At 37.8% G+C, this 23,529-nt stretch overlaps 7 protein-coding genes across 7 annotated transcripts; 5 read left to right on the top strand and 2 right to left on the bottom strand.

The window, feature by feature from the left end:
• Positions 1-773: 773 nt before the first annotated feature.
• Positions 774-2,173, top strand: LOC120626866. The gene is made up of 2 exons (XM_039894684.1): positions 774-1,385; positions 2,093-2,173. Exons 1-2 carry the CDS (start codon positions 774-776, stop codon positions 2,171-2,173), a joined length of 693 nt encoding a protein of 230 aa, XP_039750618.1.
• Positions 1,649-4,492, top strand: LOC120626953. Its single transcript, XM_039894807.1, has 2 exons — positions 1,649-2,425; positions 3,735-4,492. Exons 1-2 carry the CDS (start codon positions 2,254-2,256, stop codon positions 4,490-4,492), a joined length of 930 nt encoding a protein of 309 aa, XP_039750741.1. The 5' UTR covers positions 1,649-2,253.
• A 1,257-nt stretch (positions 4,493-5,749) lies between these two features.
• On the top strand, positions 5,750-11,636 carry LOC120627038 (uncharacterized protein K02A2.6-like). Its single transcript, XM_039894911.1, has 2 exons — positions 5,750-6,154; positions 10,467-11,636. The coding sequence occupies exons 1-2, from the start codon at positions 5,753-5,755 to the stop codon at positions 11,634-11,636; spliced, it is 1,572 nt and encodes a 523-aa protein (XP_039750845.1). The 5' UTR covers positions 5,750-5,752.
• A 1,210-nt stretch (positions 11,637-12,846) lies between these two features.
• On the top strand, positions 12,847-13,743 carry LOC120627128. Its single transcript, XM_039895025.1, has one exon. The coding sequence runs from the start codon at positions 12,847-12,849 to the stop codon at positions 13,741-13,743; it is 897 nt and encodes a 298-aa protein (XP_039750959.1).
• A 3,850-nt stretch (positions 13,744-17,593) lies between these two features.
• On the top strand, positions 17,594-20,051 carry LOC120625607. The gene is made up of 2 exons (XM_039892682.1): positions 17,594-18,048; positions 19,114-20,051. The coding sequence occupies exons 1-2, from the start codon at positions 17,874-17,876 to the stop codon at positions 19,905-19,907; spliced, it is 969 nt and encodes a 322-aa protein (XP_039748616.1). The 5' UTR covers positions 17,594-17,873; the 3' UTR covers positions 19,908-20,051.
• Positions 18,050-20,513, bottom strand: LOC120625601 (protein ANTAGONIST OF LIKE HETEROCHROMATIN PROTEIN 1-like). The gene is made up of 2 exons (XM_039892669.1): positions 20,048-20,513; positions 18,050-18,986 (listed from the first exon to the last, which is right to left on the bottom strand). Exons 1-2 carry the CDS (start codon positions 20,353-20,355, stop codon positions 18,083-18,085), a joined length of 1,212 nt encoding a protein of 403 aa, XP_039748603.1. The 5' UTR covers positions 20,356-20,513; the 3' UTR covers positions 18,050-18,082.
• A 498-nt stretch (positions 20,514-21,011) lies between these two features.
• On the bottom strand, positions 21,012-23,509 carry LOC120627217. Its single transcript, XM_039895135.1, has 2 exons — positions 23,169-23,509; positions 21,012-21,927 (listed from the first exon to the last, which is right to left on the bottom strand). Exons 1-2 carry the CDS (start codon positions 23,486-23,488, stop codon positions 21,012-21,014), a joined length of 1,236 nt encoding a protein of 411 aa, XP_039751069.1. The 5' UTR covers positions 23,489-23,509.
• Positions 23,510-23,529: the final 20 nt, after the last annotated feature.

The following is a 23,529-nucleotide window of genomic DNA, read 5'->3' on the forward strand; positions in this document are numbered from 1 at the left end:
GGATTGACATAGGTCCTAAAAAACAAAGAATATAACATATGAAGAGACTTAGGCAATAAAAAACAATAAAATATAAATATTTTCTAAAGTTACAATTATTTGAAATATGGGCTTCTCTTTTTTCCTTACTACTGAAAACTATTGTTTAAGTAGTTAGGCCACTCTGGCTCTCATGGCCTCATATATAAAGTAGGTACACAAAAATTTGTCTGTCGCGAACTAATTGGGGCATGTAGTATGAAAGTTTTCGACGAACTTTTTTTGCTAAAACGTGCCGGATACGGCGGCACGCAGTGTAGGCCGTACGACCATACAAAAAAACTTCTTAGTCTCAAGAAAGCAGAAACAATAAACGTACAAATCGTCTTTTGTTTTCTTATTGTTCCTATTTCTTACAATCACTTTAAAATTGGCAATGAAGAAAACAATTACATTGAAGAATATAAATGTACTTATATGATGTTACACGCACTTACATGTTGTCTGAAAATTACTTGAACCTACCTGATGTGTATGAAATATGTAGGTAGTTTTGTAATGACTGCACCATGTGGGTATGTCAGTATAAGTGACCAATAAATCAGTTCAGTATCTTCGGTAATGTGTCTTGTCTTGTGTAATCACTCGGTAAAGTGGAGAGTTTTCATGTCGGTACACAAGATTGGGACGCGTACGTGCGGCGCGTTATACAATTTATCGCGCTAAACAACATCGAACGTAACCTACACGTGGCCACGTTGGTCACTTTAGTTGGTGCGGATTGTTACGCGTTAATGTGTGATTTGTGTTCTCCTGTGCATCCTGAAGATAAAACATTCGACCAGTTAGTAAAGTTAGTAAAAGATCATTTGGAACCCGAGCGATCCGAGATAGCTGAAAGACATATTTTCCGGCAGAGAAAGCAACAGCAAGGCGAAGGCGTCAAAGTTTACCTACAGAATTTAAAACATCTCGCTAAGACGTGCAGTTTCGGGGCACAGCTTGAAATTAATCTAAGAGATCAGTTTGTCTCGGGATTAATCAGCGAGGAGATGCGTTCGAGGCTTTTTGCGGAAAAGAATATTGATTATCGTCGCGCGGTGGAGTTAGCGTTGGCGCTGGAGGCGGCGGAGCGGCATGCGACCACGGCATGCGCTACGGTCGCTCCGGGCGCGCGCGCACTCTCGGACGGCGCGTTCAACGACGACGGCCTACACCGGGTGGGCCCCGTGCGCGGCTCGCAGGTTGCGGGCGGCGGCAGCGGCAACGGCGTGGCGGGCCGTCGGGCCTGTGCGCGCTGCGGCAAGGGTCATCCGGGGAGGTGTCGCTATCGATATCATTCATGTGATTTGTGCGGCCAAAAAGGCCATTTAAAGGCAATGTGTGAAATGCAAAAAAGAAGTGAAGTGAGTGCGAGAGTAAAACAAAATAGAGGTCAGATTTATTTTAATAATTCCAGTTCCGAAAGCGAGAATGATTGTCACTTTTATAATATAATTAGCGGTGGAGATGAGGGCCCCTATTATGCTCTTTTGAATATTAACAACGCAAGCCACAAATTTGAAATTGATACGGGCAGCAAAATTTCAACCATATCGCAACAATACTACAACAAATTCTTTAGTATTTTTCCCATTCAAAGTAAAACTTTAATATTAAAGTCTTACACAGGTGATATTATAGAGACGATCGGTTACATTTTAGTCGATGTGGTATGCGGTTCCAAATCTGCCAAATTAAAGTTGCACGTTATACCGAATGGGGGCCCTCCTCTCATGGGCAGAGCTTGGATAAAAGAATTAAAGTTATCTGTTATTCAATGTCATAATTTGTGTAGTGAAGACTCTATTGCTCTTAGCCTAAAAGAGGAATATCCCGAAGTGTTTGCGGACGGGCTAAGCAGGCACGTTTAAATCGCGATTCCGTTTGCGTTTAAAAGACGACACGCCTGTGTTTGTTAAGGCGCGTGCGCTGGCGTAGCACTTCGGGAGCCGGTTGCGCGCGAACTCGATCGCTTAGAGCCTGTCCAGATGAGGCGTTTTACGCGCGAGTCGACGCGCGCGTAGACACTCGCGCGTTCCCGAGATACTACAGCTACATATATTCCGTCCAGATGATGACGCGCGTTTCCTCACTCGCGCGTAAAACGCCGGTAACGAGCGAGACTCTCGACTCGCGCGTTCTACGCGCGTAGAACGCGCGAGTCGAGGTACTCGAACGCCGTTACTGCGTCCAGTACTACGCGCGAATCTGTAGCGAGTGGACGTACTAAAAATGGATAACTTCGATACTGAACTTTTTATAGACGAAATTGAAAAAAGAGTAGCCATATGGGATATGGAATCTTCAGACTATTCCAATAGAGTAATAAAACGTAGGAACTGGGAAGAAATAGTCGAAATTTTTTGTGAACCTGGCGATTCCCAAGAAAAGAAAAAAGCTTTAGGTAAGTAAACGATAGTTTATTTAATAATATTATTTCTTAGATAACATTAATTTTACTATAGCATTTTATCTTGCCAAGGGAGTTTGCCTTCGTTAACAAAATAATCCGCGAATTTGTCTCTTGTATTTCGCGATCTTGCATTAGGCCTTACTACCTCAGTGTTCAAACTATTCAAAGATGTTTCGTACAGAGTGTGGTCATACCTATAACCATCCCTTAACCTGACGTAATTATGAAGAACACAACAAGCTTTAATTATGTTTTCTGCAAACTCTAAGTCTACATTCAACGGTCTATGAAAAACTCTCCATTTATTTACCAAGATACCAAAGCAACATTCAATGTAACGCCGGGCTCTGGATAAGCGGTAGTTGAATATTTTTTTCTTGATTGTTAGAGATTTACCGCAATAAGGGCGCATAATGTTTTCAGACAGACTGAACGCTTCATCTCCTACTATCACATGGGGTAAGGGAGTTGAATCTGTTTGCGATATTGGCTTTGGATCTGGAATATCTAAAGTTTTCTCGACAAGTTTTTTATACAAAACTGAGTCTTTAAAAATTGAGGAGTCGTTACTTTTTCCATATGCGCCGATGTCTATTGAAATAAAACAATAATTTGCATCGCATACAGCCAGTAAAACAGTCGAAAAATAATTTTTATAGTTATAAAAAAGAGACCCAGAATCGTTGGGTTTTATAATACGGATATGCTTGCCGTCGATGGCACCGATGCAATTTGGGAAATTTGCATATTTTTGAAACTGTTTTGAAATCTCTTCCCATTCAGCCTTCGTGGGTTCTCTCATTACTATATTTTGTAGTTTTTGCCACATAACGTAACAGGTTTTCTGTACTATTCCGATATCTGTAGACTTTCCTAGTCTGTAGGCATAATGCAGGTCCGCAAAATAACATCCTGTGGCCAAATATCTGAAAAAAAGTTAATATTATTAAATATTGTCCATTAAATTCTTATAATATGTACAGTATTTATTTATATTCATGTATTTATATGCATGTCTGCATACAGAGTGACCAGTAATTTGACCTATTCCTTGAAGAAGGTTAAAATAGGGATCATTTGCCACAAATTAACCTTTATCAACTGGGAGATATGGGTTAATTTGTGGCAAATGATCCCTAGTTTAACCTCCTTCAAGGAATAGGTTGAATTACCGGTCACCCTTTAAATAGCACTATTTGTAATTGTATTTTTCTATTTATTTTGTAGATACAAAAAATTATACATATACAAACATAAATATTTCTTTTGACCATTTCAATACGTTTATTATTGATTTCAGGCATTTCATTGCAAAAGAAGTGGAAAGGATTGCGTGATGGCTTTGTTAGAGAAATGAAGAAGATGAAAACCACACCGTCTGGATCAGGAGCCTCCAGCAAAGCCAAATATATTTATTTTGAACGTTTGATGTTCCTCGAACGATCGACACGGAATAAAGCTACTGAAAGCAATATCAACACCACGTCTGTAACAGCTGAAGAACAAGAATTTTCTGGCGATGGGGAAGATGTAATGAGACCTCCGCTTAGTCAGGTGAAAAAGAAAAAAAAGCTGAACGCAGCTGATGAAGAATTTCTCGCCATCATAAACAAAAATTTAACATCTAGAAATCAGCCACAGACATCAAACCAAATGGAGTCAGATGATGACAAATTATTCTGCATGTCATTACACAAGGAGCTTATTAAAATACCAAAGGAAAACAGACTTCAAACCAAAATTGAATTAATGAAAGTGCTTCAAGCTCAACAAACCATGTATGATAAACCTTCAGCTGTTCGATCTGCCTACCAACCTTCTACACAATATCATTACCAAGTAGGGCTAACACAACGTGGACAGAGAGATTATTTTGAAGAAACAGGATATAACACAACAGAATCTTTAACATCTTCGTTGTCCCCTGCAACTTATAATCGAGGTTATTTCACTACGCCACGGAATACTCTCGCCCAAAACACTCTTCCAACAACACCATCACCGGCATCTACACAAGATTCGCAAGAATCTGAATTAATGGAGCTATACAATAATTAATTAAGGTTAAATAACCTACTAGTTTGTTAGAATGTTTTTTAATGATTCATAATTTTTTGTTAAATTGATTCTTTCTTACGTCAAAAGTACAAAAGTTAGGTTGATATTAAAATAATTAAAAGTATTAAGTACCTCTAAATTACAAAACTATTATTCATACATTTTATAATAAAACAATAAAAATTATCACTTACCTTAAAGTAATCACGAGTTTTTCTTCTGCAGAAACAGTATCCCGTACCACATAATTTTGACATGGAGTTAAATCTTCTTGAATAATTTCCAGTAAATCATCAAAAGATGTTATTGACATTCGAAAGTAGTTGAAAAATTTTTCGCTGTGTTCTCTGAGCTTTGGATATAATGTTATGAACATACTATGCGTCATTCTGTCACGTAGAATTGGATGCACGTTAAATCGTCGACTTTCTCTTCGTTTACGACGTTTCCATCGACAGTATGCAAGCCACAACACAACCGCTGTGTCCGAGTCCATGTTTATAACTGAATGCCTCCCAGCGTAGGAACGCGCGTAACACGTGATATCTGGACGCAATATAAATTGAAACGCCTCATCTGGACAGGCTCTAACAGCGGGAGGGTGTTATTTACAAAGTAGACAGATCTGACTACGGGACACCTACAGTCCCGGTTGTCAAATCAAATGGTTCGATTCGTATTTGTGGTGATTATAAAATCACTTTAAATCCGCGTCTTAAAGATTTTCATTACCCGCTGCCTCGGATCGAGGACCTATTCGCCGCACTGGGTGGAGGTGAGTAGTACACTAAGCTCGATCTGTCTAATGCTTTTCAGCAGTGTGTTCTAGAAGACGAATCACAACCGATGACGGCAATCACGACTCACATGGGCACTTTTGTTTATAGGCGCGTTCCTTTTGGCATCAAATGTATACCTGAAAATTTTCAGAAAATTATGGAAGAAACGTTGAGCGGATTGCCCTCAACGGCAGTATTTGCTGACGATATTTGTGTAACGGGTAAAGATAAAAGTACACATTTAAGTAATTTAAAGGCGGTGTTACAACGACTGAAAGAAAATGGTTTAAGAATAAATTGGTCTAAATGTAAATTTTTTAAAGACAGCGTTACTTATTTGGGCTATAAAATAGATAAATTCGGTTTGCATACAGACGATAAAAAAATTGAAGCTATTGTTGCAGCACCGCCTCCAACTAATGTATCACAATTAAAAAGTTTCATGGGCTTAGTTAACTTTTATGCAAAGTTTTGTAAAAATATGAGTGATATTTTAAATCCGATGTATAACCTTTTAAAAAAAAATGTAAAGTGGAATTGGGATGAAAAGTGTATGAACGCCTTTATTAAGATAAAAAAGGTATTGAGTAGTTCCCCGGTGCTGGCGCATTACGACCCGAACCTGCCGCTCATACTGGCGGTCGACAGTAGCCCGTACGGCTTGGGCGCAGTGCTGCTGCAGCGCGGCGCGGACGGCGCCGAGCGGCCGGTGTGCTGCGCGTCCCGCACGCTCGCGCCCGCGGAGCGCAACTATGCGCAAATAGATAAGGAAGCGCTCGCCATTGTGTTCGGTGTGACGAAACACCACCAGTACCTATACGGGCGGCATTTCATTTTGCGCAGCGATCACCGCGCTCTGAGTTACATATTTGGGAAGAATCGGGTAGTGTTGCCCAAATTCAGTCTTGGTCTTGCAGTCTTGGTCTTGTTCTTGCGTTTTTGCAAGACCAAGACCAAGAACAAGACCGCGTATTTTTAGCAAGACCAAGACCAAGACTGACCGTGCAAGACTTGAGCAAGAACAAGACATAGCCTGCAAGACTCTTGCGTCTTGCAGCTAGGACTTAGCGCTATTTCACGGAGTAGTTAGGTGTAACAGTTCGGTGTATAGGTAGGTAGGTACGCTTAGGAATTCTATGAGACGCAAAAAACTATATCAAAGAATATGAAAAACTGGACCTATGCGCATTACGACTAATACCATAAACATAGCGAATAAAAAAATATCTATTAAAATCAAACTGAGTGCATGCATAGTTATGTTTTAACCATCGGCACTTTGATAATGCGGCGGCAGGTTTTGTACTTACTTCTCAAAGAAATTTGCCGCTTTTCGGAAGTACATGGTTATGATACACGCGCCGGCGGCTTCTTTTGAAATCTAAAACAATCGTTGCCGCCGCGCCGAAATCATAACATTTGACACTATTCATGCAAAATAATTTCGAATTTTAAGAGTAGGTACCTACAGGTGTTCCAAAGAATAAATAAGTTTCAGAGTGCTTAGAATGAAAATGAATACATTATACTGATTACGCAAGTAGTATTATGATTAGGATAAAATGGTGAGGATAGGTAGTAGATGTCATAATAATTCATTCTAGTAAGTAATTATAATATTGATTACTTATATGGTTTTAAACTAATTACTTAGGTACTATTATTGTACATTTAGTCATTATATTTCTTAAGTTTTTACAAGAAAAAATAGCAAAAAAGTGTTCGAATATCTCTGAGAGAGATGATGAGAGTAAGTATTTACTAGCTGTGCCCGCGACTTCGTCCACGAGGAATAGTAACTTTGGAGGTATAGTGACGTTCAGGATTTATTTATTTATTTTAAAACTTCTGTCATCAAACATACAAACGAACTCTTCAGCTTTATAATATTAGTATAGATGCACGCCAAAACATTCACTTATATGTAAAGAATAGTGATTGGCACTAATTCTTTACATATATTTTATTCACGGGTCGCGTCTGTACAAGTAGGTAATATTTAGTGTGTGTTTGTACGCCGCACGCGGCATCGTTCGATTTGCGGCGGCATCCTTTTCATAGAGCCGGCACGTGGCGAGGCGGCGCGGTAAAAAGCAAGGAAACGTACTATAAATGAAGGAATTATTTTAATTCCAGTCATTTCCAATTGAGCTGTGCTTCGATTCTAACTTAATAATTGTTTTTACTAATTCTCGTTGTTTTCTAAAAACGTATCACGTGTACAATTTAATATGAGTGACGAAGATTCAAATTATTCTAGTCCGAGTAACGAGAGTTTGAGTCACAGATCTAAAAGACCCAAAAGCAAATTTGAGGAGTTTTTCGAAATAATTCATGCATCCCAAACTGCCTTGTGTAAATTGTGCCAACATAAAAAGATTGAAATAAAAATGAAAAACAGAAACACTTCAGGCTTAAGGAAACATCTAATGTCTTTCCACAAAAAGGAATCAGAAATATTTCTTCCTGTTAAACCAAAATTAAGTGGAGATATCACAAGCTTTTTAGTAACCGCTGGAAGAAGTGGACAGGTAAGAATATTTTTTTAACAGTTAAAAGAATTTTAACTCCGCGTAGCTATTCATGCGATACTTTCAAAAACGCCATTAACTTACGTAAGTATTTTTGAGTTAGTGGTGTTTTCATCTAGGGGTGCGACATATTAAGGATGTAATTATCGTCTTAAATATTTTTTATAAACACCCATATTTTCATTTAATCGGCCAGTAACAACTAAGTACTTTATTTTGGTAAATTACAGTACAGTGCAACCTTAATATAACAAATATCAATTTAACGATTTTCTCGATTTAACAACAACAAACCTCCTCCTCTTATACGCTCAAACCTAGTATGTTTTAAATAATAACACAAGATTTATTGTTTTGTTTCAGTCGGAAAACAGCAGTGACAACATCACGACAGCTACAGTTGATTGGGTGGTGAAAAAATATCTTCCCTTCTCATTTTTCGATGACCAAGCTACACAAGTATATTTTCGACGTATTTGCCCTAATATGGTGTTTCCTAAAAGGTCTACACTTAGAAGGAAAGTCAAAGAGCGATTTGAAGAGCTCCAATTGAATCTCAAGGATCGACTTCAACCATTATCATCTAAAATGTCGTTTACCATTGATGGGTGGACGTCAATTGCTGGTAGGAGTTACTACGGGGTTACTATTCATTATATAGACAACGAATGGAAGTATCGATCTGTAGTTCTTGATTTTATACCATCACGCGGTCGACATACTGGGGAAGATATTGCAACGATTTTCCATGAATGTTTATTGGAATATGGCATAATTGATAAAATACAAGGTATCACGGTCGACAACGCAACTGCAAATACCAAATTTATGTATGAACTGGGCAAACAGCTGCCGCCACACTTTGATTCAGACAATCAACATTTCCGGTGCTTTGCTCACATTTTAAACCTTGGTGTACAAGATTTATTAAAGACCTTAGCATTACACTGTGAGTCTGACACTAACGCGCAAGATCAGCAGTACGAAGACTATGCAGACGAAACTGAGGATGAGGAAGATGAAGAATCTGCACCAAATATTGCTGACTCGCGTACATCTGTAACAAAGTTACGCAGTATTTCCAGTAAAATAAAAAGAAGTGAGATAGTGAAGAAGAAGTTTCAGTCTGCTTGTGAAGCAGCTGGCGTGCCATCAAATCTAAATGCCATTCTTGACTGTCCAACGAGATGGAATTCCACACATGATATGATTGGATTTGGTTTAAAAGTGAGAGCGGGCATTGACATATTGTGCAGTTCTGTCACCGAATTGAATGATTTTCAAATCACAGCTAATGAATGGCAGGTACTCGAAAAATTACATAAATTTCTAATAAACTTTAAACTTTTAAGTACAAAACTTGGTGGAGACAAATATGTTACGTTACCGCTAGTCATTGTATCATTTAATCTCTTGCTAGATAAAATTGAATCCATGGTAAAACAGTTAGATGAGAAACCTAATCGATCTGAAGTGGATGAAAGGCTCATTCTAGCTTTCCAAGCAGCTCGAGACAAAATGCTTAAACATTACAAGAAGAGCAACTGGATTTATTGTACTTCTTTAATTTTAGACCCAAGGCATAAGGCTCAGACTTTTGACCTGACAATGTGGGGGAAGCAACTTAAAACAGAAAGTCTGCGCAAGTTCAATGAACTTTATGAAGAATATAAAAGTCTACACTCACTGAACAAATCTCTGGAATTACCAGAAAAAGACAATAAAGTATGTGATGAAGATGAAGACGTAATAGACTTTGATAAACTCTATGAATGTCCCTCGACGTCATCTGGATCTTGTCTTCAAGGCTTAGTGATAGACGAGTTGGAGGAGTACCTGAGAAAACCAAGAACTGCCAGCTCGGAAGACATTTTAGATTGGTGGAGGACGCATGAGACAGAGTATCCGATTTTATCGAAAATGGCCCGTGATTTTCTCTCAATACCTGCAACTTCAGTACCTGCTGAGAGGTTATTTTCTAAAGCATCATTAGTAATTAGAAAACATAGAAATAGGTTAAGTGATGAGTCAGCCAGATGGTTACTTTGTATTAATTCTTGGTCAAAAGAATTGATATAAAGTATCATAACCTAATGATAAAGCTGTTGATTTGTGTTGTATTTTATTTTTTATTCAAATAAATGATAAATCGTAAAACTCTTTTATTAAATTTCTTATAAGTTGAGGGTTCAATCTCTTTCTAGACAGATAAGTATTGTTCTTTAAAATACAGTCAAGTTATTGTAATTAATTTGTTTTTTTACATGTTTTAGCAAATGTAAGCTTATAAATCATAAATGTTTATTAAGAAACAGTTACTTCCATGGAAAACGACATATAGGTCAGTTGATTTTACGAATTTCTTATCAAATCTTCAGTTATTTATTAATCTGCTTGATCTTTACTATGGCTATGTTAATTCAAGCTCACAATGTTCCAATTCTAATACGTTTTTCTAAGATTTAAAGTAAACTTTAATAAATAGTAATAGACTAATAGGTAATTGCAAGACTTGCAAGACTCTTGCTGCAAGACCAAGACCAAGACCAAGACTGGGAGCGCAAGACCAAAACCAAGACCAAGACCAGGTGTATTGGCGCAAGACCAAGACCAAGACTGGCTAAGTCTCGTCTTGTTCTTGCATTTGGGCAACACTAGAATCGGGGCATCCCGTTGACTGCGGCGAGTCGCTTACAGAGATACGCGGTCAAATTATGTGCGTACGATTTCGAAATTGAGTTCGTTAGGTCTATTGAAAACTGCCAGGCCGATGCGCTCTCTCGACTCCCCTTGAGCTCGACTAGCGGTCGAGTCAAGAGCGAGACTGAAAGATGTAGCTACCTTAATTTTATTCGAGAAAATTTTCCTGTCAGTTTTAAAGAAATCAAGACTGAGATCGCGAAAGATCCTTTATTAAGTAGAATCTACGGCTACGTAATGTTCGGTTGGCCGACTAAAGTTACATCTGAATTGGAAAAACCTTATTTTAATAGAAAAGATAATTTATATATCGATCAAGGTTGTTTAATTTGGGGGTATAGAATGATAATTCCTAAAAAGTTACGCCAGATGGTACTAAAAGAGATACACGACGGACATCCCGGTATAGTTAAAATTAAACAAATCGCTCGTAACTATGTGTACTGGGACGGCTTAGACGCCGACATTGAGCGCGTGTCGGCGCAGTGCACGGCGTGCGTGTCGCAGCGCCCCGCGCCGCCCGCCGCGCCGCTGCACTCGTGGCCCTGGCCCGCCGAGCCGTGGTCGCGTTTGAATATCGACTTCTTGGGACCGTTAAATAACACGTATTACTTAGTTATCGTAGATGCTCATTCCAAATGGATCGAGGTCGAAAAGTTGCAGACCATATCCGCAGCAGTCGTCATAGGTCGTTTGAGGCAACTATTCGCTAGGTTCGGGCTCCCAAAAATTATACAAAGTGACAATGGCCCGCCGATGTCGTCAGCGGAGTTCGGTTTGTATCTTAAACAAAACGGTATCAAACATAACCTCATAGCCCCATATCACCCTAGTAGTAACGGGGCCGCTGAAAATTCGGTACGTACTATAAAAAGAGTTCTTAAAAAAGCTGTTGTTGAGAAAATGGATGACTTAACTGCGCTCAGTAGATTTCTTTTTACGTATCGAAATACGGAGCACAGCACCACGGGGCGAGAGCCCGCCGTGGCTATGTTCGGTCGGCGGCTGCGCGGCCGCCTCGACCTACTGCGGCCCAACGCGGCCGAGCGTTGCGCGAGGCGCGGCCCGGCGACGCGGTGCTCATACGGGATTATGCTAGAAATAGTTCTAAATGGGCGGAGGGTGAAGTACTAGAGCGTAAAAGTCCTGTGTCCTATGTAGTTAAGGCTAAGGATGGCCGGATACAGAAACGCCATATCGATCAAATCCTAACAGACAAACGCAAGTCTCGGCATTCGCTAGCTCTAGATACTCCCAGCTCAATGACTAATAAGCCTGTGGAAACAGAACAATTGGAAGATGGTCAGGCTGATATTGGAGGAGGTTTAGTTTCTAATAGTGTGGAATGTGAAGAAACTAAACTTCCTGGGTTGGAAGAAACTGGGGATAGTATGCGTCCGCGTCGGGAAGCTGCACTAGAATGTGTTAAAAAGATAAAAAGAAAAGAGTAGCTTCTATTATGTTATTATAACGTCTAGTAGACTGTGATAGAAATATAATTGTGTTATTTGTATACCTATTCCGTATTGTGTACCGTATAATCACTTACTAATCAAAATTATGTGTATCTAATAAACATAATGTTAGTCTAAGTAATAGATCATGTATATTATTTATATAAGAGGGGGACAATGATGTGTATGAAATATGTAGGTAGTTTTGTAATGACTGCACCATGTGGGTATGTCAGTATAAGTGACCAATAAATCAGTTCAGTATCTGGATCTCGTGGTTTTAATACACAACACTACCCTTGCATAATTTTTTGGAATCTAATTCTGTATATCTAATGACAATGTTAATATTCAGAGTCAACGGGGAATCTACAAATACAAACTCATCGATAAATTTTTCAAATTTTAGAGGAGGCAAGGTGTTGAAAATAATACACTAGCAACTTCGATGCACTTGTTAGTTTGTTTATTACAGCACTTTATTTATGATAAACTCGACCATTGCAATAAAACTGTATCTGGAAGATTTATGTACATTTAACATATTTTGACATTTTTTACCGGGGGATGCTTTATAATCGGTACTGAGTCCTAAACAGATTTTTATTTAATTTTTGTCTGTCTGTCTGTCCCGGCAACACTACAAAACTACTGAACGGCAACATATAGGCTTCTTTTTATTCCGATAAACAATAAGGGTTAGCGCAGACAGAACGGAGCGCAGCGGAGAGGATTTTGTTACCGCACTTGAAAATAAACCTTACAATTATTACAATAAAGTGCAAAAATGCTTGAATCTGACAAAAAATCCCCCTTCCGTCCGAGCTGCGACGCCGAGCGGTCGTGTTTTGCGTTGCGGGCCGTAAGGTAAATTCTATCTCTCTTACGCAATGAACCCGACGAACGTAATAAATCGTTTGACACCGGACAACAAATGTAGCTCAGAGACCGATGTTACTGTAGACAGAGACTGGCCCCTGGCGTCATCAAGACCTAAACGTCTGCGTACAAACTCAAGTAACAACGGCAACGAATTTCTGGCTTTTAAAAATGAATTTATGCAAGCCCTGGACAGTTTAAAATCAGTTATAAATATGAAGTTCGCTGATATAGAAAAGTCCCTTAACGAAATTCAACTTTCGAATCAAGAGATTGAAAAGTCTCTCGAATTTGTCTCGGCCCAGTATGAGGACATGTCAATAAAAATAACTACGTTAGAAAAGGAGTGTTCTATTAATCGCGGCAATATACGCATTCTTGAAGAAAAAATTGAGGACCTTACCAGAAACTCAAAAAACTCGTACTTCGAGATCCGTAATGTTCCACGTTGTGATAATGAATCGAAGACTCTTTTACGTGATTACCTACTTAATTTGACTAAGGCGCTTTCAGTAAGCATTAATAGTACGGATATACGCGACGTTTATCGTCTTCAAGCAAACAAAAACCCGAACCCTACAATTATCGTGGAGCTTGCAAACCACTATACAAAGGAGGAAATTCTCAGAGCGGCTAGACTATATAACCAGCGGAATCCCAACAGTAAACTTAACTCGTTTCATATCACTGGCAAAACTGAACATACTTCACGACCGGCTTATATCGCAGAACATTTGACAAGCACTGCAAAAAGGCTTTATTACTTAGGCAGGCAGCTCACTAAGTCAAATAAGTACAAATTTTGTTGGACGAACAATGGAAAAGTATTTATGCGCAAAGCAGAGGGCTCCCCGCTTATTCAGATCAAAAGTGAAGAGCAAATTAAGCAACTCGAAACTGCTGATTGACTACACAAGCTATTATCATTTAACACGGGGACTCCAAATATAATACGATATGCCACTCTATACTTCGCTCATAGATTAAAACTCATTGGTTCACTTACTATATTTGTTATTCGAAACATTTTATTACACTACCGTCAAACTTTGTTATTTTTTCTTAAGTTATCTTTTTTGTACTTGTTTTACATTAGTTATAGATACCTACTTTTTTTGCTAAACATTGTAATAAATATACACACACACATCGGTTTATGTTACTCTTTTTACACACTTTTCATTCTCAAATTACTAACACACTACCTCTTATACATTACAAATATAAAAATGCATTGTATATCACTACCAGCATTCACCGACTCAACTTACAAATATATCTCAATATATATGTATAGCACAAGTACACGTGCTAAAATTTATTTCATGACAATAAGTGGTAATATTGTCAAACTTAATATCCTTAGCGATTTGTTCATCTTATTTTTACTAAAGATTTATATCTTAAAATGGACTACTATTATACAGGCAGGTACATACAGGCAGTTACAATATAATACATTTTTACACTCAAATCACACATCCTTAACTACAATTGCACCCATTCACAATTATAACTGGCGCGAATATTAATAATCTAATATCAGAGATAGAAACATTTAACGTTGCAACACCATATTTCAAATGTGAACCCGAAAAATGTCTGTCTATAATAAAACAGAAAAACCATTACCTAAAAATCATAAGCTTAAACATACGGAGTATTTACAAAAACTTTCTTCAATTTGAGACTTTACACCAAAGGCTAAAATTTGACTGCGACATTATTATTCTATCCGAGTGCTGGCTTAATCAAAACAAAACACCTCCACAACTCCGTAATTACTCGATTCACTTCACCTCAAATAACCGTAACCAGAACGACGGGGTTGTTGTTTATTTACGTGAAAACTTAAATTATGACGTCATCGAGCCATTATTTGAAGGAGCGAACTGCTTAGTGATAAAAAATAAATGTGACTTAGCTATAATTGCAATTTACAGATCCCCATCATTCTACAATATTGATAGCTTTTTGAACTCACTAGAACAAACATGTTTAACTTTGAAGCATATTAAAAACACTGTTATAACCGGAGACATTAATATTGACATAAAACTTTCAAATATCTTAAACAATAATGCCTCTCGTTACCTAAACTTAACTTCAGAACTAGGTTTTTTACCTGGTCATACTCATCCTACTCGAGAGTTAAATTGCCTTGACCATGTCTTATTGAAATCAACATCGTATCCCCCTATTTTTATTCTTGATACGCACATTACTGATCACCTCCCTACATTACTTTGTATGGAAACAGGACGTCCAAAATCAAAAACTGTACGCTCTCAAACTAAAACAAATTGGGACATGGTGGCGGCGGATTTAGAAAATATAGACTTTTCGGTCAATCAGGGATCACAAGATCCTGACACTTTAGTTAACAATTTTATTAATACTATTTCACAAAAAATTCAAGTACATACTGTTCAGGTCACATTAAGTGGTAAATATCGACCACTCAAACCATGGATAACCCCTGGTTTAGTAAGATGCATACGTAATCGTGATAAGCTCCACCGTAAAGCCCGCAAAACTCCAAATAATGAAGTTCTTAATACAACATATAAAAGGTATAGAAACTTTTGTAACAGACTGACAAAAAAGCTCAAGGCACTTTACGAACAGTCGGAGATACAAAAAGGTAGTGGTAACTCGGCCAAGACTTGGCAGTCTATCAAAAGAATAGCTGATATTTCTAATAAAAAACACAATTCAAGTCAGCTTTTAACAATAGAAGGAACCCCTATTGACTCTTTGAATACAGTTAATTCCTACTTCGCGAATGTTGGCAAACACTCAGTTGAGAATATTATATCTTCTCTCCAGGGTCGTAATACTATGCCTATCGTTCCCAACAATTCCATATGTGTTAATTCATTTGTTTTGTTACCCACAGACGAATCAGAAATTGAAACAATAATACAAAATCTTAAAAACGATTGTGCCACGGGTTGGGACAATATTCCTTCATCACTTTTAAAAAGGATAAGACACAGGATTGTTCCAATATTAACATACATTTTCAATCTTTGCTTCGAAAAGGGCATTTTTCCTAAGGCACTAAAAAGAGCGATTATTCATCCGATATTCAAGGGCGGGGACAAAAATGTTGTGAGTAATTATCGCCCAATTTCGGTTCTGCCAGCCCTCTCCAAAATTCTTGAAAAACTTATACATACAAGACTAAACGAATACTTAATCAATTACCAATTAATATCAAACAACCAGTTTGGCTTTAGGGCTGGCAGGTCAACAGAAGATGCTGTTATTAAACTTGTCAATCTTGTCTCTAATAATCTTGATCGTAAACAAAAATGCCTATCTATATTTATTGATCTAGCCAAGGCTTTTGACACCGTTTCTGTACCCTCCCTTTTACAGAAATTATACTCGATTGGCATTCGTGGCACATCATCAAATCTTTTTAATAGTTACTTGACCGGCAGAGTACAAAAGGTTCAAATTGATAACAACTTTAGTGATGACTGCTCTATACTTTATGGAGTGCCCCAAGGTAGTATCCTTGGTCCGACTCTCTTCTTGATCTACGTAAATGAACTATGTCAAATTAGCCTCAGGAACGGTAACATCTTTTCATTCGCAGATGACACAGCCATCGTATTTCAGGGAGATAGTTGGGACGAGGTATACTCGGTAGCTCAAGTAGGCCTTCAGAATGTAACTGATTGGTTAAAATTAAATTTATTAACGCTTAATGTAAACAAAACCAAATATATAGCATTTTCCATTTCACCGAGGATAACCTTACCTCAAAATACTCTTAAAGTTCATAATTGTGATAACACTCAGTCTGTCACCTGCACCTGCCCACAAATTGACCGCGTAGAAAGTATCAAGTACTTGGGAATCATACTTGATGAAAAGTTATCGTGGATTCCACAAGTACTTCACCTGGTTGGACGCGTTAGAAAACTAGTATGGGTTTTTAAGAAATTAAGGAACATAATTAAACCGGAATTGTTGAAAACAATCTATTTTGCCCTTTGCCAATCCATCCTCTCATACTGCATATCTGTGTGGGGAGGAATCGGAAAAACGCATATAATTCATCTTGAACGGGCCCAGCGATCGGTTCTTAAAGTCATGGGTCATAAATCCTACCGTTTTCCAACTCACCTACTGTATGAATCCTATAAAGTCCTTACAGTACGTCAACTATTCTTGTTGTCCATTACCCTCAAGATCCATTCATCCCTTACATTTGACCCCACATTCCCCGCTAACAAACGCAGAAGCGACATTGTTTGTCGTATCATTTACAAGCCTCGAACATCCTTCTTTAAACACCAACATTCATTCTTAGCTCCCTATATATATAACAAGATGAATAAAAAATTAAATATCTATCCTATGACTAAATATCTAGCTAAAACGAAAATTACTACATGGCTACTGCAAATGAGCTATGATCAAACGGAAGAGTTCATTCTATCAAATATATGACACCCTGTAGTACGTACGAGTATCTATAATATACACGCACACGCACACACACCCACACACACACACACACACACACACGCCCACACACATACGCCCACACACACACACGCCCACACACACACGCCCACACACACACACACACACACACACACACTAAATCTAACGGAACATTTGTATAATTGCTGTACTATAACTCGGAGGTGGGCGGTGGTACATGCAGCACAGTTTTTACTATTGCAGTGCCACCCTTGCTAGTATTTTAAGTGCCATTGTAAGGCCTCTTTTCCATTACACGGTTTCTCGCCGTGAAAATCTACGGTTAATTCGCCGCGTGTAGGCACGGTCGTCAGTGTGGTATGGATCACTATATGAGCTTGTCGACATGCACGGTGGCGCCAAGGCACGGCGCCGCGGCCGCGTGCGCCGTGACTGCCCCTCGGCGCGCCGCGTCTACGCACGGCGTGATTTTCACCAGTGTTGTATGGCAGTCTATCGGGGTGTGTCGACGGTGCCGGACGTACGCACGGATTCGTGACCGCTTATATACGCTGTTTCGCGATTTTATTATAAAATGAACATAAATCAAGAATTATTAATTACGTTGATTCAAGAAAGGCCTGTAATATGGGATAAGACCATCGACGATTATAAAAATAAGCGGCTTAAATATGATTCCTGGAAAGAAATATTTATTCATTTCCAGCCCACATTTGAAGATTTAAGTGGTGATGAGAAAAACAAGTTTGGTAAGTTACAGATATTTAATTATTAACTTTTTACTTATGCATAGTTGTTTTGATAGGAGAGGCGACCTTCGTTAGATACAAAATATTGTGCAAATCTGTTGCGAACTTCATTAGCCGCCAAACTTCCGCGAACTGCATTCGTGATAGGTAACTGGATTAGTTCCGATTCTGAATCAAGGGTGGACTCATTTTCACTCGCATTGTGAAACTGAAAGTTTTCCTGCTTATGTATAAAATTTTGCAAAACACAACATGTTTTCACAATATCAACTGCCAAATCGATGGACACATTCATTGGCCGGTGAAAAATTCGCCATTTATTGGATAAAATGCCAAACGCACATTCAACAAATCTTCGCGCTCTTGTGAGTCTGTAGTTAAATGTACGTTTTAATTGATCAAGCTGATGACCACCAAATGGACGAAGCAAGTGATAATGCAAAGCAAAGGCTTCGTCCGCAACGAACACATATGGCAAATCGTAGTCAATTCCAGGCAAACGTGTTGCATCGGGTAGATTTAATCCGTTGTTTGTTAAATTTTTCCAAAATGGGGTCTCTTTAAACACACTGGAATCACACTCCTTTCCGTAGGCGCCAACGTCAACAAATATAAAGTTGTAATCGCTATCTACTACTGCCATCAAAACTATAGAAAAAAAATGTTTGTAATTTAAAAACATCGAGCCACTATCAATTGGCTTAATAAGTCTGATGTGTTTTCCATCGACCGCTCCTAAGCACAGCGGGAAGTTGGAAGATTCTTGAAATTTGCTTGCAATGTGTAGCCAGTCTTCTTTAGATGGCATTTTCATATATTCTTTATACAGTTCTAACCAAATGTAGTGGCATACTTCACGTACGATGCAACTTATGGTTTTTATTCCAATTCTATAGCTGTAGTATAGGTCAGTAAAGGTATCTCCTGTTGCTAGATACCTGAAATATAAAACAAAACGGTTCAGGTTCAAATACTAAAACCCCATTTTAGGTCGGGGTCGATTCAGTTTAGGTCGGGGGTTTTCATAAATTTTGAATTTAATAATTATTATTTATTTATTTTCAGGGCAAATGGTGATGAAGAAGTGGACCAATATGAAAGATAGCTGGATAAAATATGACAAAAAAATTAATGAATGTAAGTCTGGTTCTTCAGCAAAAAAAATAAGAAAATATATGTTCTATGATGAAATGATGTTCCTAAAAAAAAATGTTGAGCATCGCAAGACCGATTCTAACATGACTGAACATGTTCATGATTCTAGCCTCAGTAATGAAAATTTTGATAGTGCAGTCCCGAATCAATCAAGCTCGGGATACACTGAACGGAGTGAGACGCAAAGGGCTAAAAAAAAAAGAAAAAATGAACTAAGTGAAGTTGACATTAGGTTTATGAAGTTTATGGATTCAGCAGAACGAGATGAGAAAAAGAAAAGCCGTAGTATGAACTTTTTTATGGGAATCGCTGATACAGTTGACAAGTTCAGTGATGAAAATATGATAGACTTTCAGTTTCAAGTAATTTCAATAATTAAAAATATTCAACAAAGACAGTGTACTCAGTATATACCTACATCAAGAAACCAATGGGATCAAGGCCATCAAGGATATTTAAGTGGTACAGCATCCTCAAATGCGCAATCGTCAACATATGGATATTCTACAGCTGCTAGATCGAGCTATGGAATAAGTCGTCCACAGACGTCTTCTCATGATTTTGGACACGGTTCTGGTTTAGAGCCAATCCACTACCGACCCGAATCACAATTATCTGTACATAGTGTAAATGCGGAAAGTATCTCGGCAGATTCTCAAGTTTCTATTGAAGACGAATTCGATTTTAGTACCGCACTTGAGTAGCATTTTCAGCGTAGTGTATTTTTTGATTTACTTGTTCTTAAATTAATAATTATTAAAATTCAATTACATGTAATAATTTTGTTTGTGTGCAATAAACAATTTTAAACTAAAATATGTCATTTAATTTTGTACCTACTTACCTCAGAGTTACAGCCAATCTTTCTGCGGGCGATATACTCTCTCGCATAAAAGTATCTTGATGTTTTAGTTCCTGGGATAATTTTTGGAGCAAGTTGTCGAATGTAGTTTTCTGCATTCTAAAATAATTGTAAAACTTGTCTTCATCTTCTCTCAATTGATTCTTGACAAGTGTATGAAACGCGCCATATTCCTCCCTTTTTTCTAAAATCGGATGTATCCAAAACCTTACTTCCCTTTTTTTTTCTATTTTCTTTTTCCTATATATGTAATAAGCAACTATAATCTTTTTTTTCGTAAGAAAATTCATGACGCAGCACGTCCTACACAGCCCGAGTAAAAAGCGCTACTAGCCAGTACTTACCAATGTCTCGCGCGGTGATTTTGCCGTATCATGTACAAGCTAGCACGTTTTTTCAACCGTACGGCTTACACACCGTACGTTTGAACAACCGTGTAATGGAAAAGATGCCTAACTGTTCCAAATAAAGATTTATTATTATTATTATTATTATTATTATAAAAATGCTCGCGCGTCCTCGAGGATGCGCGGGAATCCCCGCGCGGCGTCGAGTCGGCGCCCGCGTCGGAACGGGTACTTTCAGTGTTACCACTGAGTTTAAAGAGAGTGGACGTCATTTTTTAATCCGAAGTACCTACATAACGAACAGTAAAATGGACGAAGAAAAATTAATATGTTTGGTATCATTGCATGAATGTTTATTTAATGTATCGAACAGAACATATAGTGACAAAGTAGTAAAGATGAATGCGTGGGAATAAATATCCGAAGAAATGGGAAAACCAGGTAGGTACCTATTAAGTGTAATTGTTTTATGCAGGTATAGTACAGCGGAGCGGAGCATCGGTGGCCTAGTGGCTAGAGCATCGGACTTCCATTCAGAAGGTCCGAGGTTCGAATGAAATGAATGAAAAAATAATAATTAAAACATATTTTACTATGAATTAACAAGGTCGATTTATTATATTGTCTTGCCAATGAACAGACCCAGCTTCTGAACTAAAATATTTTTTGAATTCATCTCGTATCTTCATACTTTCAGTTACATTACTTCCGTCTTCTTCTTCTTCGTTTAGCTGTTCAAAATCTTGAAATATAATTTCAGATTGATTCGACTCGTGAGATTGAGTATGAATATATTTTTCATCAATAAGAAAATTGTGTAAACAAGTACAAGCAAGTATGATCTTGTCTAGATGAGGTTGCACTTTTAGTGGTCTTTGAAAAACTTCATACTTCTGTACCATTATTCCAAATGCACTCTCCACCATGCGTCGGGCTCGGCTCAGTCTATAATTGAATATTTTTTTCTGCTCGTCACCTCTAATGACATTTCCAGGGAAAGGTCTCATTATATTATTGGTTAACGGAAATGCTTCATCGGCTACGAATACGTGTGGTATTTCTTTATTTGTGGATGGTAAACACTTATTCTGAGGTATATGAAGTGTATTATTTAATTTTTGTCCTAACTTAGAATTTGACAATATACCGCCATCACTATTGCGGCCGTATGCACCAACATCAACTATAACAAATTTGTAATTTGCGTCTACAACGGCTAACAATACGGTACTAAATGATTTCTTGTAGTTGTAAAACTGACTTCCACTGCTATGGGGCGATCGTATTTGTACATGCTTGCCATCCAGTGCTCCAATGCAGTTCGGGAATTGCCAAATATTTTTGAACCCTTCTTCAATTTGCGACCAAGTCTCCTCTGTTGGCTTCGGCATGACAATAGGCTGCAATACTTTCCAAATTGCAGCACAAGTTTCATACACTATTGACCGAACTGTGCTGTAACCCACGCGGTAGTTGAAAGCCAAGGATTTGAAACTACTGCCTACAGTCAAAAATCTGAAAAAAAAAGTAAAATTATCTTTATCATGTTTTTGACCTATTAGGGTAGCTAAAAGTAAGTATAATACAAGTAAATTTATTGTTCATTTTATTAGTTTCAGATTGTCAAAAACATTGGAAATCAATACGGGACAATTTTAGAAAGGCTGTAAATTTAAGAAAGTACAAGAGTGGTGCTGCTGGTGGAAAGCATCGGCCAATAAAGTATGAAAGGCAGTTGGAGTTCCTCAAACCACATTTGCAGCATAGACAACAAACGTCGAATTTAGATTCATCGCCAGAAGAAGACACACAAACATCAGATACTTTGAGCCTGGACAATGACAATAACTCCCCACGACCATCATCCCAAATGTCTAGTTACTCGTATTCACAACCGAAGGAGAATCGGGGACGTGCATCAGATATTCTAGAAAAATATCTCCTTAGTAAAGAATCCGAAGATCCTGTAGATATCTTTTTTAAGACAATGGCTTCCACTGTAAAAAAACTTCCAGAGCAAATTCAGGCCGAAATAAAGAAAGACGTATTTAAAATAGTTAATGATGCGGAATTAAAATTTTACGCTAAGCATGATATTAATCGAACTCTACCTTTTGATGAATCACGTTCTTCAATTGAAAATCCTACTACAGTATATACTGTAGATAATACTAAAGACACAACGTATGTACCATCATCAGTCGCTCCGAGTACATCATTTCAATTTCAAGAAAGTCCGCCAGTTGAATTTATAACAAAGTCCTATACTACTAAAAATATAACTACGAACACAGACAATCCAACTATGCAAAGTTACTATACGTCCTTAGATACAAGTAACTCATATTTGTTAAGGCAAACGAACTATTCGACTGAAGATTCTGATAATGCACATAATTTTGAATAAGTATTACTTACTATTAGATCTAAACTAAAAATAGTACGCGCTTAATCCAGTTGTATTTTTAGTTTTAACAAAGTATTAGCTTTTTCCAGATATAAAGGGTAGAACTTTAAGAAAAATAATTCTTTTTCACCTATATTTTGTCTGATTTATACGATTGTGGTTTTGAAAGAGTTAACCACAACGCTATTTTATCTAAACATCACCGTATACCCTTTGTATCTGAAAAATATTAGTACTTAATTTCTTTTCCAACATGAGAAATCTCTCGTATCTAAAAAATGTTCTGATTTTTAAATACTTAATTCAATAAATAAAAAACAAATGACCTTACATTTGATATTTTACTTACCTTAAACAAATGGTTAAGCGTTCCTCAATAGAAATGGTTGAACGATAATTAGTGGTCTTCTTTTGAATATATGGACGTAAAATTTCCACAAGCATTCGAAATTTTTCATAATCCATTTTATAGTAATCATAAAACAAAACTCCTTTCGATGGTAAAGTTGTACAAAGTGTATTAAATTCACCATAACTACACCTTTCCTGCCAACATTCCTCGACCCATATTCTTCGTCTGACTTTCTGGCGCCTTATTTTATTAATATGTTCTTCCATTTCTTCTTCTTCCGCCAAAAGCGCAATTATAATCATATCCCAGTCCACCATCGTTGACGAACTTTCGCGACAAACTGGCGTGAGGTAAGAGC

The sequence above is a fragment of the Pararge aegeria genome, chromosome 1, assembly GCF_905163445.1.
Source record: "Pararge aegeria chromosome 1, ilParAegt1.1, whole genome shotgun sequence".
Lineage (NCBI taxonomy): Eukaryota > Metazoa > Arthropoda > Insecta > Lepidoptera > Nymphalidae > Pararge > Pararge aegeria.

Excerpts from the sequence above, each read along its gene's own strand:
- LOC120626866 (XM_039894684.1), top strand. The coding sequence starts at position 774 with ATGTGTGATTTGTGTTCTCCTGTGCATCCTGAAGATAAAACATTCGAC. Across the intron at positions 1,386-2,092 it reads AAATGCAAAAAAGAAGTGAA|ATGATGACGCGCGTTTCCTC; the intron begins GTGAGTGCGAGA and ends TATTCCGTCCAG.
- LOC120626953 (XM_039894807.1), top strand. The coding sequence starts at position 2,254 with ATGGATAACTTCGATACTGAACTTTTTATAGACGAAATTGAAAAAAGA. Across the intron at positions 2,426-3,734 it reads AGAAAAGAAAAAAGCTTTAG|GCATTTCATTGCAAAAGAAG; the intron begins GTAAGTAAACGA and ends TATTGATTTCAG.
- LOC120627038 (XM_039894911.1), top strand. The coding sequence starts at position 5,753 with ATGAGTGATATTTTAAATCCGATGTATAACCTTTTAAAAAAAAATGTA. Across the intron at positions 6,155-10,466 it reads ACATATTTGGGAAGAATCGG|GGCATCCCGTTGACTGCGGC; the intron begins GTAGTGTTGCCC and ends CACTAGAATCGG.
- LOC120627128 (XM_039895025.1), top strand. The coding sequence starts at position 12,847 with ATGAACCCGACGAACGTAATAAATCGTTTGACACCGGACAACAAATGT.
- LOC120625607 (XM_039892682.1), top strand. The coding sequence starts at position 17,874 with ATGAACATAAATCAAGAATTATTAATTACGTTGATTCAAGAAAGGCCT. Across the intron at positions 18,049-19,113 it reads TGATGAGAAAAACAAGTTTG|GGCAAATGGTGATGAAGAAG; the intron begins GTAAGTTACAGA and ends ATTTATTTTCAG.
- LOC120625601 (XM_039892669.1), bottom strand. The coding sequence starts at position 20,355 with ATGAATTTTCTTACGAAAAAAAAGATTATAGTTGCTTATTACATATAT. Across the intron at positions 18,987-20,047 it reads AGATTGGCTGTAACTCTGAG|GTATCTAGCAACAGGAGATA; the intron begins GTAAGTAGGTAC and ends TTTATATTTCAG.
- LOC120627217 (XM_039895135.1), bottom strand. The coding sequence starts at position 23,488 with ATGGTGGACTGGGATATGATTATAATTGCGCTTTTGGCGGAAGAAGAA. Across the intron at positions 21,928-23,168 it reads CGCTTAACCATTTGTTTAAG|ATTTTTGACTGTAGGCAGTA; the intron begins GTAAGTAAAATA and ends TTTTTTTTTCAG.